Source organism: Pristiophorus japonicus, chromosome 16 (assembly GCF_044704955.1).
Source record: "Pristiophorus japonicus isolate sPriJap1 chromosome 16, sPriJap1.hap1, whole genome shotgun sequence".
Lineage (NCBI taxonomy): Eukaryota > Metazoa > Chordata > Chondrichthyes > Pristiophoridae > Pristiophorus > Pristiophorus japonicus.
The window spans coordinates 59,218,655-59,237,017 of NC_091992.1; the positions used below are offsets into that span (position 1 = coordinate 59,218,655).

The 18,363-nt window shown below is 44.8% G+C and overlaps 1 protein-coding gene across 3 annotated transcripts in view; it reads right to left on the minus strand.

Moving 5' to 3' along the window:
* The window catches only part of LOC139227055 (linker for activation of T-cells family member 2-like), a 127,833-nt gene that overhangs the window by 92,323 nt on the left and 17,147 nt on the right, over nucleotides 1-18,363 (minus strand). For all 3 annotated transcript variants that reach the window (XM_070858136.1, XM_070858134.1, XM_070858135.1), the window contains one exon: nucleotides 13,244-13,348. In XM_070858136.1, coding sequence (XP_070714237.1) covers nucleotides 13,244-13,340 — 97 coding nt within the window. In that variant the 5' untranslated portion in view covers nucleotides 13,341-13,348. The remainder of the gene's footprint in view (nucleotides 1-13,243; nucleotides 13,349-18,363) is intronic.

Sequence of the window (18,363 nt, forward strand, 5' to 3'; positions counted from 1 at the left end):
CTTTGGGCACCCTGTGCGGAGGGGAGCGGGTAGGTCCGAAGGCCTCCTCGTAGGACTGCTCCTGGGCACGGCCAAGGGTGCCATCAGCCGGTCCAGGCAGCGGGCGGTCGAGGGGGTCGTTCAACCTGACTGCCTGCCTCTCTTCCGCTCTTACATCCGGTCCAGGGTGTCCTTGGAGATGGAGCACGCGGTGTCCACCGGTACGCTCGCGGCCTTCCGCGAGAGGTGGGCACCGGAGGGACTGGAGTGCATCATCACGCCCGGCAACCAAATTTTAATTTGATTTTACGTTTTTAAGTTTAATTTGTTTTAATTGCCGGTGCTTTTAGTGTCCCCCTTCCCTTTTATAGGGGGCACTGGGGAAAATTGTGATTTTAGTGCCCAAAAAAAAAACCAAAAAAAGAAAAACACAAAAAAAAACAAAAAAAAGGGGGGAAAAAAAAAAGGGCCTTGTAAATGTCTGGAGTGTCACCCAGGTCGGGTGGCACCGTTTAATGTTTTATGTTTTGCAGGTGAACTCCAAAAAGAGTTTCATGCACAAGGACCCCAGGTCCCTCTGCACCGCAGCATGTTGTAATTTCTCCCCATTCAAATAATATTCCCTTTTACTGTTTTTTTTTCTAAGGTGGATGACCTCACATTTTCCGACATTGTATTCCATCTGCCAAACCTTTGCCCATTCGCTTAACCTATCCAAATCTCTTTGCAGCCTCTCTGTGTCCTCTACGCAACCCGCTTTCCCACTAATCTTTGTGTCATCTGCAAATTTTGTTACACTACACTCCGTCCCCTCTTCCAGGTCATCTATGTATATTGTAAACAGTTGTGGTCCCAGCACCGATCCCTGTGGCACACCACTAACCACCGATTTCCAACCCGAAAAGGACCCATTTATCCCGACTCTCTGCTTTCTGTTAGCCAGCCAATTCTCTATCCATGCTAATACATTTCCTCTGACTCCGCGTACCTTTATCTTCTGCAGTAACTTTTTGTGTGGCACCTTATCGAATGCCTTTTGGAAATCCAAATACACCACATCTATCGGTACACCTCTATCCACCATGCTCGTTATATCCTCAAAGAATTCCAGTAAATTAGTTAAAACATGATTTCCCCTTCATGAATCCATGTTGCGTCTGCTTGATTGCACTATTCCTATCTCGATGTCCCGCTATTTCTTCCTTAATGATAGCTTCAAGCATTTTCCCCACTACAGATGTTAAACTAACTGGCCTATAGTTACCTGCTTTTTGTCTGCCCTCTTTTTTAAACAGAGGCGTTACATGAGCTGCTTTCCAATCCAATGGTACCTCCTCAGAGTCCAGAGACTCTGCTCCAAGATGGCCTCCCACCACCAGCTTTAGTGCAGAGGAAGCCTACAAAGGGGAAGACTGAGGCTGTTAGTGTGCACATGACACCCAATTAACGTTCAGGAGTGGGTGGCAATTCAGAGAACTGCAGTTCCCCATTCACCGAGCAGTGCAGCTGGCTATATTTAAAACCTTTCTTTATTCTGGACTCTCGCAGGGCTTCGTTAACCTTTAACATGCACTCATGTGGGTGTGACCTTGCTCAGCAGACTGCCTTCGACTTTATTCATGCCGGCAGCCCTTCCTGTTTCGGTGAATTTTTTACACAGCACAGATCGTGTCAACTTTTGCCTGCTCCTCTTCAATTGAACAGAGAAAGGAGTGTGGCAGTTGGTTCTGAGCCAATTAAAATCACTTCCTTTAGATTTTTGCTGCTGTAATGTATACCGTCCGGAGGATGTGGGGGTCCCCAATGGTGTGCTCCCTCTATTTATTGGGGACTTGGCCTGGAGGGTGGTGCACGGAGCAGTCCCATGCAATAAGGATTTAAGTTGGTTCAAGGACTCCCAGGCCGCCTGCAATTTCTGCGGTCTGGAGGAGTCCGTGTTCCATGTGTATGTACAGTGTGTGAGGTTGCAGCCCCTCTTCCATTATTTGAAGGGGCTGCTACTCAAATTCTGGTTGCACTTCAGTCCCGCACTCCTGATCTTTGGGCACCCTGTGCGGAGGGGAGCAGGCAGGTTGGAAGGCCTCCTCGTAGGACTGCTCCTGGGCATGGCCAAGGAGGCCATCAACCGGTCCAGGCAGCGTGCAGTCGAGGGGGTCGTTCAACATGACTGCCTGCCTCTCTTCCACGGTTACATCTGAGCCAGGGTGTCCCTGGAGATGGGGCATGCGGTCCACTGGTACGCTCGCGGCCTTCCGCGAGAGGTGGGCGACGGAGGGACTGGATTGCATCATTTTAACAAAGAACAAAATTTTAATTTAATTTGATTTGACAAGGTTCCCTTTAATGTTTAATTGTTCATTTGTGGGTTTTGGTGCCCTTAAAAAAAAAAGAAGACACTTGATTTAAAAGTTTTACCAAAATAGTTGTAAAGCTGTTGAGTTGGAAGTGGCTTAGCCAGTCACATGATGTTCACAAGACTCAATAAAACCCCAGCCAGTTGGGTTCAGGGGATCCATGATGAGGCAGGTGGTTGTGAGCCTGGTGGATGAACTGGTAATGTGTAGTGTGATTGTTAAACCTTTGCTAATAAACCATCATCAACATCATAGGCAGTCCCTCGAAGCGAGGATGACTTGCTTCCACGCCAAAAAGGGATGAGTTCACAGGTGTTCCAATCTCAAACTAATGTTCCAGATCCCGAACTACATGTTGAAGGGTGGAAGATGCCTGTGCGTGGATTTTATTAATGTGTGGTGGCCGTTGCACATCAGCCACACATCAGCTTGACAGAGCTAGGTCTTGGTCCAGTGGAACTAGTTGTTAATAGCAATGTGTTGCTATGAATTCTTAAGCAAAGAACCCATGAAGTGAATACATTACAGCTGCCACTTCCAAAATCGTTGGTGAGAGTCAGGAAGAAGCTGGAACGCGATAGGAAATGGGAATAGGGTGAGAATGGGTAGACTAAATGGGAACAACGTCAATATAACACTGAAGTGGGGCTTTCGAGCGCTGCTATAATTAAAGGGTTAAGAATGGGTCTTGGGACTAAAAAGGGCTAAATAGACTTTTGTAGTGGTCAGCTTTCTAAGTTGCTTAATGGGCAGAAGAAATAATGCTAAGATATGTCAGAATGATCAACTGTTGCAAGCTGTGTAACCTGAGGACAATTACAAATAGCCAAACTGTTGAACCACAGGAGGCCCAGAGAGGCAGCTAACGGCCACCTCACATTAAAAAAAATCCACGCACAGGCATCTTCCACCCTTTAAGATTTAGTTTGGGACCTGGAATTTTAGGTCCTTCATTGAAACACCTGTGAACTTCTTGACGTGGAAGCAAGTCATCCTCAATTCGAGGGACTGCCTATGATGATAATGATTATCAGAGCAAGGGGTCAGAAGTGACACGATGGAAAAACTCCATCTGGTATGAGACATAGGCCAATGATTGTGTGACGCGAAAGGGGATTAGTCAATCAGCAATTCTGCACGAGGGCTTTGGGCCAATTAAACGGCATGGGGGGACAGTGCACGAGGCTGACATGCATCATTAAGTGTATAGAAGATTACTTGGAACTTTATATCATCGGAGAAGCCTGGCTACAGACAGAAAGCTGGTGGTCTCCCCACCAGTGCGAATAAAGACTACTTGAAACTTTGAACCCAGACCTGGTGTTGAGTGTTTATTTTAAATACTCCACTACAAACATAAAAATAAGACTTGCACTTATATAGCACCGCTCACTTCCTCAGGATGGTCCAAAGTGCTTTACAACCAATTCAGTACTTATGGAAGTGTAGTCACTGTTGCAAGGTAACGGAAGTGTAACTGTCAATTTGTACGCAGCAAACTCCCACAAACAGCAATGAGACAAATGACCACATCATTTACTGTAATAATAGTATTTGTTTAAGCACCCCGATGCAGCTGCTGAAAACAAGAAACCAGTCGGCTCAGGGATGTTCCCTGCACCTGCCGGGAGTCTGATGGCAGACTTTGAGAGATAATAAAACATGTACAATTCTACAATGATCTCATTGAGGGTTTCTGAAATGCAACCTCATTCATATTTCATCCGAATTCCTGATTTCAACCATAAACAACAATTCTATCTTCAACCTGAAAACCAGTTTCTCTCCTGCTGATCACAGACTTTCGGATGAGACGTTAAACCGAGGCCTTGTCTGCCCTCACAGGTGGACCCCACGGCACTATTTCGAAGAAGAGCAAGGGAGGTATCCCCGGTGTCCTGGCCAATATTCATCCCTCAAGCAACATTAAAAAAGCAGATTAACTGGTCATTATCACATTGCTGTTTGTGGGAGCTTGCTGTGCGCAAGTTGGCAGTCGCGTTTCCCACATTACAACAGTGACTACACTTACAAAAAGAAGTGCTTCATTGGCTATAAAGCGCTTTGAGACATCTGGTGGTCATGAAAGGCACTATATAAATGCAAGTCTTTCGTTCTTTATTAATCTCCGTTTACTTACGATGGGTACTAAGATTGGAATTCAACATTATCATGACTTTAAAATGCTCATGGATAAATATCGTGAAATCAAATGTGACCAAGACTAGTGGGAGGCCAGAGGATTTGCTCCTGATTTTTAGGAGCAACTGGTGGAGAACGGACTATCTTAGAAATCGCATTTCTCCACATTTTTTTTTCTGCAGTTCTAATCCGTTAGAACAGTTTCACTTTGGAACAGAATTTTTTCTTCAAAAGGGGGCGTGTCCGGCCACTGACGCCTGATTTCAAAGTTTCCACAGTGAAAACGTACTCCAAACTAACTTAGAATGGAGCAAGTGAAGATTTTTGTAGAACTGAAAAAACCTTGGCTACACATTAAAAAATCAGGCGCAGGTTACAAATTAGGCGTCCAGAACAAGGTGGGGGGGGGAGAAGGGAGGGGAAGGGAAGTCATTAAATTCTACAATAAATCCTTATTTATACTTATACAAATAAATCCAACCTGAATAAACATTTATAAGCAAAGAAAAGATTAAATAAACCATCTTCCTACCTGTGTGAAAGTGCTTCAGGCAGGTTCAGTCAGCTCAGCGGTGTGGCGTCGTTCCCGTGAACAGGAGGGAGGGAGGGGCAGGCAGGCAGTAAGCAGGCATTTGTGCAGCCTTCCACTTGAGGTGGAAGCCTTAAAGTCAGCTCAGCGGTGTGGCGTCGTTCCCGTGAACGGGAGGGAGGGAGGGCTCGACCGACCGACCAACGGCAGTGGGGGGGAGGCAGGGAGGAGGAAGCAGCCATTCCCAACGGCGGGGGGGGAGGAGGCAGTGAGAAGGCTGCAGGACGCCTCAGAAGTTGAGGCAGCCATTCCCGATGGCAGTGGGGGGAGGCCGTCGGGAAACGGCTGCCTCAACGTCTGAGGCTTCCTGCAGCCTTCTCACTGCTGCAAGAAGCCTCAGTGCTGATCATAGAAGGGCAATGTGCTTTTATTAAAAAATGTTCAAAAATTAAATAGCTACAAAGAACTACAAAAATGGCCGAGTGCCAATGTTTCTTTCACACTGCGCGTGCGCGAACGCTCCAACGCGCACGCGCAGCATTGCCGGCACGAAAAAAACGAATTTAAATGGTAGCCGCCCCCTCCCACTTACAAAATCGGCGCGAGTGGTAGGCTCCGCCCCCTTGGAGCTGCGCCAAGCTGCCATGGAGCTGCAGGGCGCTCCAGAATCGCACGTTTTTTTTCAGGAGCGGTTTTCGGCGCGAAAAACGGGTGCCCAGCTCAGAGGGGCGCCCGTTTTGTAGCGTGTGGAAACTTGGGGCCATAAGCCAGCAAAGAATTACTAGAAAAATAATAAAGAGAGGGAAGATAGATTATGAAAGTAAACTAACACGAAATATAAAAACAGATAGCAAGAGTTTCTACATAAAAAGGAAAAGAGTGGCTAAAGTAAATGTTGGTTTCCTAGACGATGAGACCGAGGAATTAATAATGGGGAACAGGGAAATGGCAGAGACTTTGAACAAATATTTTGTATCGGGCTTCACGGTCGAAGACACTAAAAACATCCAATGATTGATAATCAAGGGGCTATAGGGAGGGAGGAACTTAATACAATTACTATCACTAAAGAAGTACTCGGTAAAATAATGGGACTAAAGGCGGACAAGTCCCCTGGGCCTGACGGTTTACATCCTAGGGTCTTAAAAGAGGTGGCTGCAGAGATAGTGGATGCATTGGTTGTAATCTACCAAAATTCCTTGGATTCTGGGGAGGTCCCAGTGGATTGGAAAACCGCAAATGTAACGCCCCTATTTAAAAAAGGAGGCAGACAGAAAGCAGGAAACGATAGACCAGTTAGCCTAAGATCTGTCATTGGGAAAATGCTGGAGTCCATTATTAAGGAAGCAGTAGCGGGACATTTGGAAAAGATGAATTCATTCAAGCAGAGTCAGCATGATTTTATGAAAGGGAAATCATGTTTGACAAATTTGCTGGAGTTCTTTGAGGATATAATGAGCAGGGTGGATAAGGGGGAACCAGTGGATGTGGTGTATTTGGATTTCCAGAAGGCATTCGATAAGGTGCCACATAAAAGGTTACTGCACAAGATAAAAGTTCACGGGGTTGGAGTTTATATATTAGCATGGATAGAGGATTGGCTAACTAACAGAAAACAGAGTCGGGATAAATGGGTCATTCTCCGGTTGGCAAACAGTAACTAGTGGGGTGCCGCAGGGATCGGTGCTGGGGCCTCAACTATTTACAATCTATATTAATGACTTGGATGAAGGGACTGAGTGTAATGTGACCAAGTTTGCTGATGATACAAAGATGGGTGGAAAAGCAATGTGTGAGGAGGACACAAAAAATCTCAAAGGGATATAGACAGGCTAAGTGAGTGGGTAAACTTTTGGCAGATGGAGTATAATGTGGCAAAATGTGAGGTTATCTACTTTGGCAGAAAAAATAGAAAAGCAAATTATAACTTAAATGGAGAAAAATTGCGAAGTGCTGCAGTACAGAGGGACCTGGGGGTCTTTGTGCATGAAACACAAAAAGTTAATATGCAGGTACAGCAAGTAATTAGGAAGGCAAATGGAATGTTGGCCTTTATTGCAAGGGGGATGGAGTATAAAAGCAGAGAAGTCCTGCTACAACTGTACAGGGTATTGGTGAGGCCAGACCTAGAGTATTGCATCTGGTTTTGGTCTCCGTATTTAAAGAAGGATACACTTGCATTGGAGGCTGTTCAGAGAAGGTTCACTAGGTTGATTCCGGAGATGAAGTTGACTTATGAAGATAGGTTGAGTAGGTTGGGCCTATACTCATTGCAGTTCAGAAGAATGAGATGTGATCTTATCGAAACATATAAGATAATGAGGGGGCTCGACATGGTGGATGCAGAGAGGATATTTCCACTCATAGGGGAAATTAAAACTAGATGGCATAGTCTCAGAATAAAGAGCCGCCCATTTAAAACTGAGATGAGGAGGAATTTCTTCTCTCAGAGGATTGTAAATCTGTGGCATTCTCTTCCCCAGGGAGCTGTGGAGGTTGGATCGTTGAATATATTTAAGGCGGAGATAGACAGATCTTTGAGCGATAAGGGAGTAAAGGGTTATAGGGAACGGGTAGGGAAGTGGAGCTGAGCCCATGATCAGGTCAGCCATGATCTTATTGAATGGCTGAGCAGGCTCGAGGGGCCAAATGGCGTACTCCTGCTCCTATTTCTTATGATAAATATTGGCCAGAACACCAGTGAGAGCTCCCCTGCTCTTCTTCGAAATAGTTGCATGGGATGTTTCAGAGGACAAACGCGGCCTTGGTTAATCTCATCTCATCCAGAAGGCGACACATCCAACAGTGCAGCACTCCCTCAGTACTGCATTGAAGTGTCAGCCGAGATTATGCACTTAAGTCTCTGGTTTGGGACTTGAAGACCTAACATTCTGACTCATGGGGAGAGTGGTACCACTGAGCCATGGCTGACACCTTAAAATATAATTCTGAAATTAGACCCAAAACTAAGCACAAAAATCTATCTGCGCGTGTGGGATTGACAGCTCACTTGTAAATCGTTAGATTTTTTGGAGCAGTTATCGGTGGTTAAGTGGTTGATATTTTAATATTGTGCATGCAAAACTATGAAGAAATCTGAGTTAAACACAGAAAGTGCAGAAATTATTGTACCAATTTATCAACTAGGGATAATGTAAAGGATGAAAGAACTTGCATTTATATAATTCCTTTCACATCCCCGGGACGTCTTCAGCGCTACACAACCAATTAGTTATTTTTGAACTCTAATTAGTGCTGTAATGTAGGCACAGCAAGGTTCCACAAACAGCAGCGAGATAAATAAAGACTTGCATTTATATAGCACCTTTCATGATCTCAGGACGTCTCAAAGCGCTTCACAAATAATGAAGTACTTTTGAAGTGTAGTCACTGTTGTAATGTAGGGGAAATGCGGCAGCCAATTTACACACAGCAAGGTCCCACAAGCAGCAATGAGATAATGACCAGATCATCTGTTTTTAGTGAAATTGGTTGAGGGATAAATATTGGCCAGGACACCGTGGAGTACTCCCCTGCTCTTCTTCCAATAGTCCTACTGGCTCTCTTGCATCTACTTGAACAGGTTGACTGGGCCTTGGGTGAATATATCATCCAAGAGTCAACACCTCCAACAACATAGTGCTCCCTTAGTACTGCAGGGATTATATACTCAGGTGCTGGATTGGACTGGCACTGGAGGTTAGCTAACCGAGGCAGTCTCCAGCCGCTTTATATTACAGACTAGCTCTAAATGTTCGGTCCCATATTGAAGGGCTTGGTGCTGGTGAATCATATTCCCAGTTACATTGCAGGGCAGTTATTCCAATACAAAATCAATGCACGAACTTGACTTTCAGCTTTGGAGGTGAAACCCTCCCTGCTGTCTGGGAGGTCGGTACCTTCCAACAATGCAAAAACCACATTACTGGTGTTGATAGATGCACTGAGCAATTCAGCCCCCTCCCCAATAGGAGTAAATCAGTCAGGTCAGCTGTGGTTCAGTTGGTTTCACACATGCCTAGGAGTCAGAAGGTTGTGGGTTCAAGCCCCACTCCAGAGACTTGAGCCCAAAATCCAGGCTAACGCTCCCAGTGCAGTGCTGAGGGAGTGCTGCACTGTCGGAGGTGCCATCTTTTAGTTGAGACATTAAACCGAGACCCTGTCTGCTCTCTCAGGTGAATGTAAAAGATCCCATTGTACTATTTAGAAGAAGAGCAGGGGAGTTATCCCTGATGTCCTGGGCTAATATTTCTCCCTTAACCAATATTAGTAAGAAACAGATTATCTGGTCATTATCACGTTGCTGTTTGTGGGAGCTTGCTGTGCGCAAATTAGCTGCCACGTTTCCCACATTACAACGGTGACTACACTCCAAAAGTCCCTCATTGGCTGTTAAAGCGCTTTGGGAAGTCTTGAAGTTGAGAAAGGCGCTATATAAATGCAAGTCTTTCTTTCTTTAAAATAGATAGCAAGTGTTCAACCACTGCCTCTGGAGGACGAGGGAAAGCCCACAGATGCCCATTGAACGTGTGGAGCCTCTTCCTCCTCCAGTCTAAAGTATTGTCAAGAAAAAGCTGATCACCACTTGCTAATTTAACGCACCCTCTCGCCTGCTCCTTTTGAGTTTGTCGTGTTTTGCGCTATAGACTTTGACCCTTCATCTTAGTTTAGAAACAATGAAAGAAATACTTTTTTGTAAGTCACAGAAAAGCTAACCAACAAATGCCCTGAAGTTTATGGCAGCCTCTTTGCCGATTTTCAGGAAAGGTCACTCTTATTAAGAACTGAGGTGTCATAGACAATGTCATCTTGTGCGCTAGCTTACTGAAGCAAAAAGCCAAAACTCGCTCAAACTCTTCAAAGTAATTTTAGTGATAATGGTGCGTATGCTGGAAATTGTTACTGGTATCACTAGGGGAGACATTGCCCATAAAAGAGCTTTCTGTATCTCTGTGTGTGCGTGTGTGTGGTTTGTTTCTCATTGCTCAATAATCACACATCTCCCACCGTTAAAGACTGCAGAACAAGAATATTCAACACCAAATGCGCCATTGAAATCATGTCAGAATCCAAAATGTCTTTAAAAAATCAGAATAACAAATCATTACTGCTGCAAAAATCTCAGATCTTCTGCTCTATTACTGAGCTGTAAACAACAACTTACATTTATATAGCACCTTTAATGTAGTAAAATGTCCCAAGGCGCTTCACAAGAGCGTTATTGGACAAAAATCTAAACTGAGCCAAAGAAGGAGACATTAGGACAGGTTACCAACTGCTTGGTCAAAGAGGTAGGTTTTAAGGAACGTCTTAAAGGAAGAAAGAGCGATAGAGGCGGAGAGGTTTAGGGAGGGAATTCCAGAGCTTAGGGCCCAGGCAGCTGAAGACACAGCCACCAACGGTGTGGAGAACAAAGTCAGAGATATGCAAGAGGTCAGAATTGGAGGAGCCCAGAATTGGAGGGTTGTAGGGCCGGAGGTGGTTACAGAAATAGGGAGGGCGAGGCCATGGAGGGTTTGAACTTTTGAATTTTTGAGGCAATGTAGGTCAGCGAGCACTGTAGTGAATGAGACTTGGTTTGAGTTAGGATACAGCTACTCTTAAACTGAAACGGGGATGTAACTGGTTGTTACAGTGAGTGGTGGAGTTTCTATAAATGGTTTTGACTCTCTGGCTCTTGGTTCATTGTTGCTGCCTGTGGCTCTGCTTGCAAGTTCGAGACAGCTGTCACCAATAAAAGCACTGTTTGCGATATTTGAACACTGCGTGTGCTGGGAGCTGAGGTTTACTCATCAAACACCACATTGTCTTATGAAAGGTCAGCGACCTGAAACGTTAACTCTGTTTCTCTCTCCACAGACACTGCATGACCTGCTGAGTATTTCCAGCATTTTCTGTTTTTAATCGCACATTTTCACATGAGTTTCAAAAATACAGTGAAAAAGGCCAAATATATTGCGAAAAAGTTAGCAAAACTAACTTAATTTTATTTATCAATCCTTTTTATATTGTGCATCTGAATACTTGAGTATGAAGCCTTTTAGGAGGTTTCTGCAATATTCCTGCACTAAGGAAAGAAAGACTTGCATTTAAATGGCACCTTTCACAACCACCAGACGTCTCAAAGTGCTTTACAGCCAATGAAGTACATTTGGAGTGTAGTCACTGTTGTAATGTGGGAAACGCGGCAGCTAACTTGCACACAGCAAGCTCCCACAAACAGCAATGTGATAATGACCAGATAATCTGTTTTTGTTAAGTTGATTGAGGGATAAATATTGGCCACGACACCAGGGATAACTCCCCTGCTCTTGTTCGAAATAGCGCCAAGGGATCCTATTACGTCCACCTGAGAGAGCAGACAGGGCCTCGGTTTAACGTCTCGTACGAAAGACAGCACCTCCGACAGTGCAGCACTCCCTCAGCACTGCACTGTCGGGTCAGCCTAGATTTTGTTCTCCAATCCCTGGAGTGGGACCTGAACCTACAACCTTTTGACTCAGAGGCGAGTGTGCTGCCTATTGAGCCACAGCTGACACTTAACACTGGAACTTAACACTGTGTCAATACTTCTCATTATATTCTATGTGGTACGCAAACTGGTGGCTGGGTGGCAGTGAATTAAGGACCGTGATCAATTTCAGGGTTCAGACGATTGACAAGCTGTTCTTGTGGTTTATGACTGCATCGCCATCTTAAAATGTAAAACCCTCTATGTATCAATCAATAGATTCCAAAATAGCATCAGAAAAATAAAGGTGAGTGAGGACCAGTAATGCATCCCAAGAGGCAGAGACAAGTATTGGTTCAATGCTATTTTCTCACTAGGGCCTGTTGTGGGTAGCACTGTTGCCTGAGTCTCTCAAGTCCCACTCCAGGGACTTGAGTATAAAATCTAGGCTGACACTCCGGTGCAGTGCTGAGGGAGTGCTACACTGTCGGAGGTGCCTTATTTCGGATGAAACGATAAACCGCGGCCCCGTCTGTCCTCTCAGGTGGACGGAAAAGATCCCTTGGCACTATTTTGAAGAAGAGCAGAAGATTCCTGGCCAATATTTAGTCCTTGGTCCCAAAACACTGAAGACAGATTAACTGATCATTATCACATTGCTGTGTGTGGGAGCTTGCTGTGTGCAAATTGGCTGCAGCGTTTCCGAAATTACAATAGTGAGTGCACTTTAAAAAGGTACTTCATTGGCTGTAAAGTGCTTTGGGACGTCCAGAGGTCATGAAAGGTGCTATACAAATGCAAGTCTGTTCTTCAGTGCTGCACAACAGGATACAGACACGCCGCAAAGCACGTTGGAGACACCTCCATCAACGGCAACGTAACGGCTGAAGGGAAAAATCTACGTATTCAAATCTTGCACTCAGTTTGGTAATGATGCAATAATTAACCCTGCAGGCCTCCAGGGGTTAATACACTGCAGGTTCCTGACACACCTCAGATCCCGCCCCCCCACACCCTTCCCCCTGCGCCCCCACCCACCACCCACCATGCTCGATTTTCATGACAACTGTCAGCAGAAGAACCTGTGGTGCCCAGCCCTAGTTTCACAGGAGCACAGCGATAGACTTCAAACATCACCCCACTCCTGAAAGCGAAGACAAACTCATTGTGTTCAGAAACTTACTGAGATAGATGGTTTCTCAGAACATGTTTTGTGCGTTTGTATTTTGCTATCGACTGAACCCATGAAGTAAGTTTCATTAAAAAATTAAGCTCGTTGCAGAGCCCGCCTCAGTTTTATTTCACTTTGCACCTTGCATATTTTTAGATCGCCCACCTCTCAATTTCGATGACATTTTCGCTCTTGACCTACAAAACATGGGATTGGAAGAGCGCAGCAGAATTTTACTGCAGACGTATCTCTAAATCTATCTTTAGATGTATATCTAAAGCTAATGACTTATGTAACATGTATTAAAAAGGCATTAAATACTTCTGAACAGAAAATTCTAAGATGCTCTCAGTTAGGAACACTGCAAATCTTCGCACATTTCTCTGACTCGACTTGGAAATGAATGTTACCGATTATTTTAATGATCTTTCACATGATTTAAAATATTGCGATGGATGTTTCGTACTTAGTATTAGAGCTGGATTAAACGATTTCACCATCACTGGCGGAATAGCAACGGAGCAATAAAGAGGAGCACATTCAGAAAACAAATCGAGCCGCTGCCTGTGCTTTAGATGATCTCTCATTCGCACAAAGAAGAAAAAATGGCTACTTACTGCGACTCCGAAATAGTCTACATCGGGTACAGAACATGACAAGGATTCCTAGTGGTAAAACGGAGAGAAGGCCCCACCACAGCTCCACTTGATTCATTCCTGTACCTGGAGTTCAAAGGGCACAGGGGCATTAACGGGCCATTGGAAGCTGAGGCTATTAAACATTCACAATTTGTTAACCGTTTGAATGTCGCCCTGTTCCGACGGTGACAGCTCCCTACGTAAGGCTGTATAGATTTTGAGGAAACACGCCTTTCCCCTCTGTACCACGTCACAAGATAATTACAACAACTTTTATTTATATAGCGCAATTAATGTAGTAAAACGTCCACAGATATATTTGACACCGAGCCAGATGAGAAAGGCCCTTCGTCCATCCAGAAAGACTCCTTCCCCCATTGCAGCATCCAATTGATTCTTAAATGATTCCAGGGGTTTCTTTCGATGAGCACTTTACAGCCTTCCAGACTCAGCATCGCATTCAACAATTTCAGATCATAATCTCTGCTCCCATTTTTTCGAACCGCAAATGTTGCTGATAATTCTGCTGTTGCCATTTACACCTCCTCTAGACCCATCTTTAGTTTATTTACTTGTTCCATTACCATCTCCTTTTACCTCGCACCATTATCCCTTGTCATTTAAAAAATCTCTTTAAACGAGTTTTTGATCATCTGCCTTAATGCTCGGTGTCAAATTTATCTGTTTGTCTGTAACACTGGTGTGAAGCACCTTTGGACGTTTTACTACGTTAAAGGCGCTATATAAATAAAAGTTATTATTATTATTTAATCTGTCCTGCCTTCCACCTTATCACAGACCTTCCCTTTCGTTCTTTCTTCCCCTCCCCCCCTTTCCCCGCCTCTGTACTTGCTTAAAACCTGTTACATCTCTAACCGTTTCCAATTCTGACAAAAGATCAGCGACCTGAAATGTTAACTCTGTTTCTCTCTCCACAGACGCTGCCTAACCTGCTGAGCATTTCCAGCGTTGTCTGTTTTTATCCCAGGGTTTTTCCCTCCTCTTCCCTGCCTGGGAGTTGATTCCATGTATTGATATCTCTCTGTGACAAGAAGGTGTTTGATATAAATCCTGCCATTTCCGATACTAGTTGGAACGCGTGACCCCAATTATTTCCTGCATTTAGTTTTTGCCGCTAACTATCTTACAGAGTTTTAGAAGATCATCTCTTGGATGTCTCCCATCAAGCAGAAGACCCTGAGTTTCTCCAGTCTTTCCTCATAATTCAGACCCTTGATATAGAAACATAGAAAATAGGTGCAGGAGTAGGCCATTCAGCCCTTCGAGCCTGCACCACCATTCAATATGATCATGGCTGATTATGTAACTTCAGTATCCCATTCCTGCTTTCTCTCCATACCCCTTGATCCCTTTAGCCACACGGGCCATATCTAACTCCCTTTTGAATATATCTAACGAACTGGCCTCAACAACTTTCTGTGGTAGAGAATTCCACAGTTCACAATTCTCTGAGTGAAGACGTTTCTCTTCATCTCAGTCCTAAATGGCTTACCCCTTATCCTTAAACTGTGACCCCTGGTTCTGGACTTCCCCAACATCGGGAATATTCTACCTGCATCTAACCTGTCCAATCCCGTCCAATCTAACCTGTCCAATCCCAATATCAATTTGTGGCCCTTCTCTGACTGCCTCCAGCACTCGAATACTTTCCCAGAGTGTTGGCAGCTAGAAGTAGACACAGTGCTCAAGGTGTGGTCTGACTGGAACCCTCTACACTTTGATCATGACTTCCTCTGGCTTGTCTTCCACTGCGTAACTCAATATTCTATTGGCTGTGTTGATTGCTGCTCTGCATTGATTGGACATGTTGAGCCCAAGACCCCTAAGTCTCTTTCAATTTCATTCATGGTTATTTCAACACCATTCACACAGCATATTTTTGACCGTTCTGAAATGCCAACCACTTTCTCATTATCTCCCTCAATTCCGTCTCTCCCCAGAGTCATACCTCATTTCCTTTCTATACCCTTGGCTTCCCTGGTGATGTATATCAATTGATGACTGAACTGACGTCGTATGAGGAGAGATTGGGTCGACTAGGGCTGTATTCACGAGAGTTTAGAAGAATGAGAGGTGATCTCATTGAAACGAAAAAATTCTGACTGGGTTGGATAGACTGGATGCGGGGAGGATGTTTCCCCGGGCTGGGAAGTCTAGAACAAGGGGTCACAGTCTCAGGATATGGGGTAGGAAATTTAGGACGAGATGAGGAGAAATTTTTTCACTCAGAGTGTGGTGAACCTGTGGAATTCTCTCACAGAAGACTGTGGAGGCCAAGTCACGGAATATATTTAAGAAGGAGATAGATAGATTTCTAGAAACAAAAGACATCAATGGGTATGGGGAAAAAGCAGGAATATGGTGTTGAGATAGAGGATCAGCCATGATCATATTGAATGGCGGTGCAGACTCGAAGGGCCGAATGGCCTACCCCTGCTCCTAGTTTCTATGTTTCTTCTTCCTCCTAATTCCCTGCCTTTGACCTTACCCTGGTATTTAAACTCTACCCGTTGTGAACTTCTCCCTTTTTATCATTTCTGTGACTTTTTTTGGATCAATCATAAACTTTGTAAAGAATAAAGGGCTGGAAGTTCACTGGGATAGCGCCCCTCGCGAGGGTCGGAACAGGGGCAGTAAAGTGTTGGGAGCCGCGAGCGCCTCTCGGTAATTTCACCGGTACCGGCGGTGCCGCGGAGTACCGCCCGTGAGCATCACGCCGGTGTGCAACGCCCCCGGTATCGACCCAATCTCAAACATTGTTTCATGCTGACCCCGTAGCGCCCCCTAGTGACCCCGCCAGGGAAAGTGGGCAGTCAGAGCTATACCGGCGGCGGTGAGGGAAGGAATGTCTGCATGAGGTAAGCGTGATTGCTTTTTTTTCCCTTTTTGCGATTTAACTTTATTTGGGGCGAGTAATATATTGGGAATGTTTTTTGTGTTTTTTGTTCCGATTTTTTTTTCCAGGGAGGCCTCTCTTAGGGCGCTACGAATCCGGCTCTTTAACAATGGATATACAGTTGCTCACCTGGCCGAGCACCCTAAGATTAGTGAGGAACACTTCGCTTAGCGTCCCGCTCCACTGTCAGAGCGCAGCGGCCGATGCAAACCATTTCCCGGCGCTAAATTTATCCCCCGCCTGACATTACCGCCTCTAAAAACCCTCAACCGAATTTCCAGCCCTTGCCTATAAAAAACATCAACCCATTATGTAAAATGATAAAAAATCACTAGGTCAAAAACCAATCTGAAAGTAGTCATCTTTTCTGGTGAGCCAGTGGTCTCACACATACAGAAATTTATTCCATGTTTAAGAGTCTCTAAACGTGTAGGACATCTGTTTGCCCGATTTGGAGTCCCATTGGGACACGCCTCACTTATCAAGGTCAAAGAGCCACGGTGCAGGAGAGTAGAGCCAAGGCTTAGGGATTGGCACCCCACTGACCTCCTTAATCATCTATTCCCTCCACCACCAACACACTGTGGCTGCAGTGTGCACCATCTACAAGATGCACTGCATCAACTCGCCAAGGCTTCTTCGGCAGCACCTCCCAAATCCGTGACCGTTATCACCTAGAAGGACAAGGGCAGCAGGCGCATGTGAACACCACCACCTCCACATTCCCCTCCAAGTTACACGCCATCCTGATTTGGGAATATAGCGCTGTCCCTTCATTGTCGCTGGGTCAAAATCCTGGAACTCCCTCCCTAACAGCACTGTGGGAGTACCTTCACCACATGGACTGCAGTGGTTCAAGAAGGTGGCTCACCACCACCTTCTCACGGGCAATTAGGGATGGGCAATAAATGCCAGCCTTGCTAGCAATGTCCCAAGATTGAATTTTTTAAAATAGGCCATTCAGCCCCTCAAGGCTATTCCGCCATTCAATTAGATGATGGCTGATTTGAACCTCAACACCATTTACCTGCCTTTGCTTCATATTCAGATATGATTTGAAGCTCTGCACGATTCTTTAATTCTACCTAATCATATTCACTGTGAAGAACTCACAGGGTCACTCTGAAGGCTGAGTTCACAATTGCCTGGTTAGTGTTGCTCTGACCAGGAGGGTTACAGGTTCAATCCCTGGTCTGTATTGAGTTTTCAGTCTCAACCAGTAATGGCGAGAGCCCTTTCGCTTCAGGAACCCTGGACCAGAGAGGAACGTGGGAAAAACTCAACTAATGGTAGCACTCTTGATCACTGCTCAGTAACATCTATTGGGAAGTGTACATGTGTCCGTTTGTCTGTCTACCAACGGCTAAATACTATAGAATCTTTAGAGGAATATAGAAAGCTAAGAGGCAAAATTAAAAAGGATATTGGGAATGTTAAGAAAAAACACGAAAAATTCTTGGCTAGTAAAATTAAAGAAAACCCTAAGATGTTCTATAAATATATTAAGAGTAAAAGGGTAACTAAAGAAAGGGTAGGGACTATTAGAGACCATGAGGGTAATCTTTGTGTGGAGGCAGAAGATGTTGGTAAGGTTCTTAACGAATACTTTACATCTGTTTTCACAAAGGAAAAGGACAATGCAGATACTGCTATCGAAGAGGAGTGTGATATTCTCGATGAAATAAATATAGTGAGAGAGGAAGTATTAAGGAGTTTAGCAGCTTTGAAAGTAAATAAGTCCCCGGGCCCAGATGAAATGCATCCCAGGCTGTTGAGCGAAGTAAAAGAGGAAATGGCAGAAGTCTTGACCATCATTTTCCATCCTCTTTCGATTTGGGCATGGGTGCCGGAGGATTGGAGGACTGCTAATGTAGTACCCTTGTTTAAGAAGGGAGAAAACGATAGGCCGAATAATAACAGGCCTGTCAGCCTAACATTAGTGGTGGGAAAATTATTGGAAAAAGTCCTGAAAGACAGGATAAATCACCATTTGGAAAGGCAAGGATTAATTAGGGACAGTCAGCATGGATTTGTTAAGGGAAGATCGTGTTTGACTAACCTGATTGAATTTTTTGAGGAGATAACCAAGAGGGTCGATGAGGGTAGTGCATACGATGCAGTGTATATGGACTTTAGCAAAGCTTTTGATAAGGTCCCACATGGTAGACTGGTCACGAAGGTT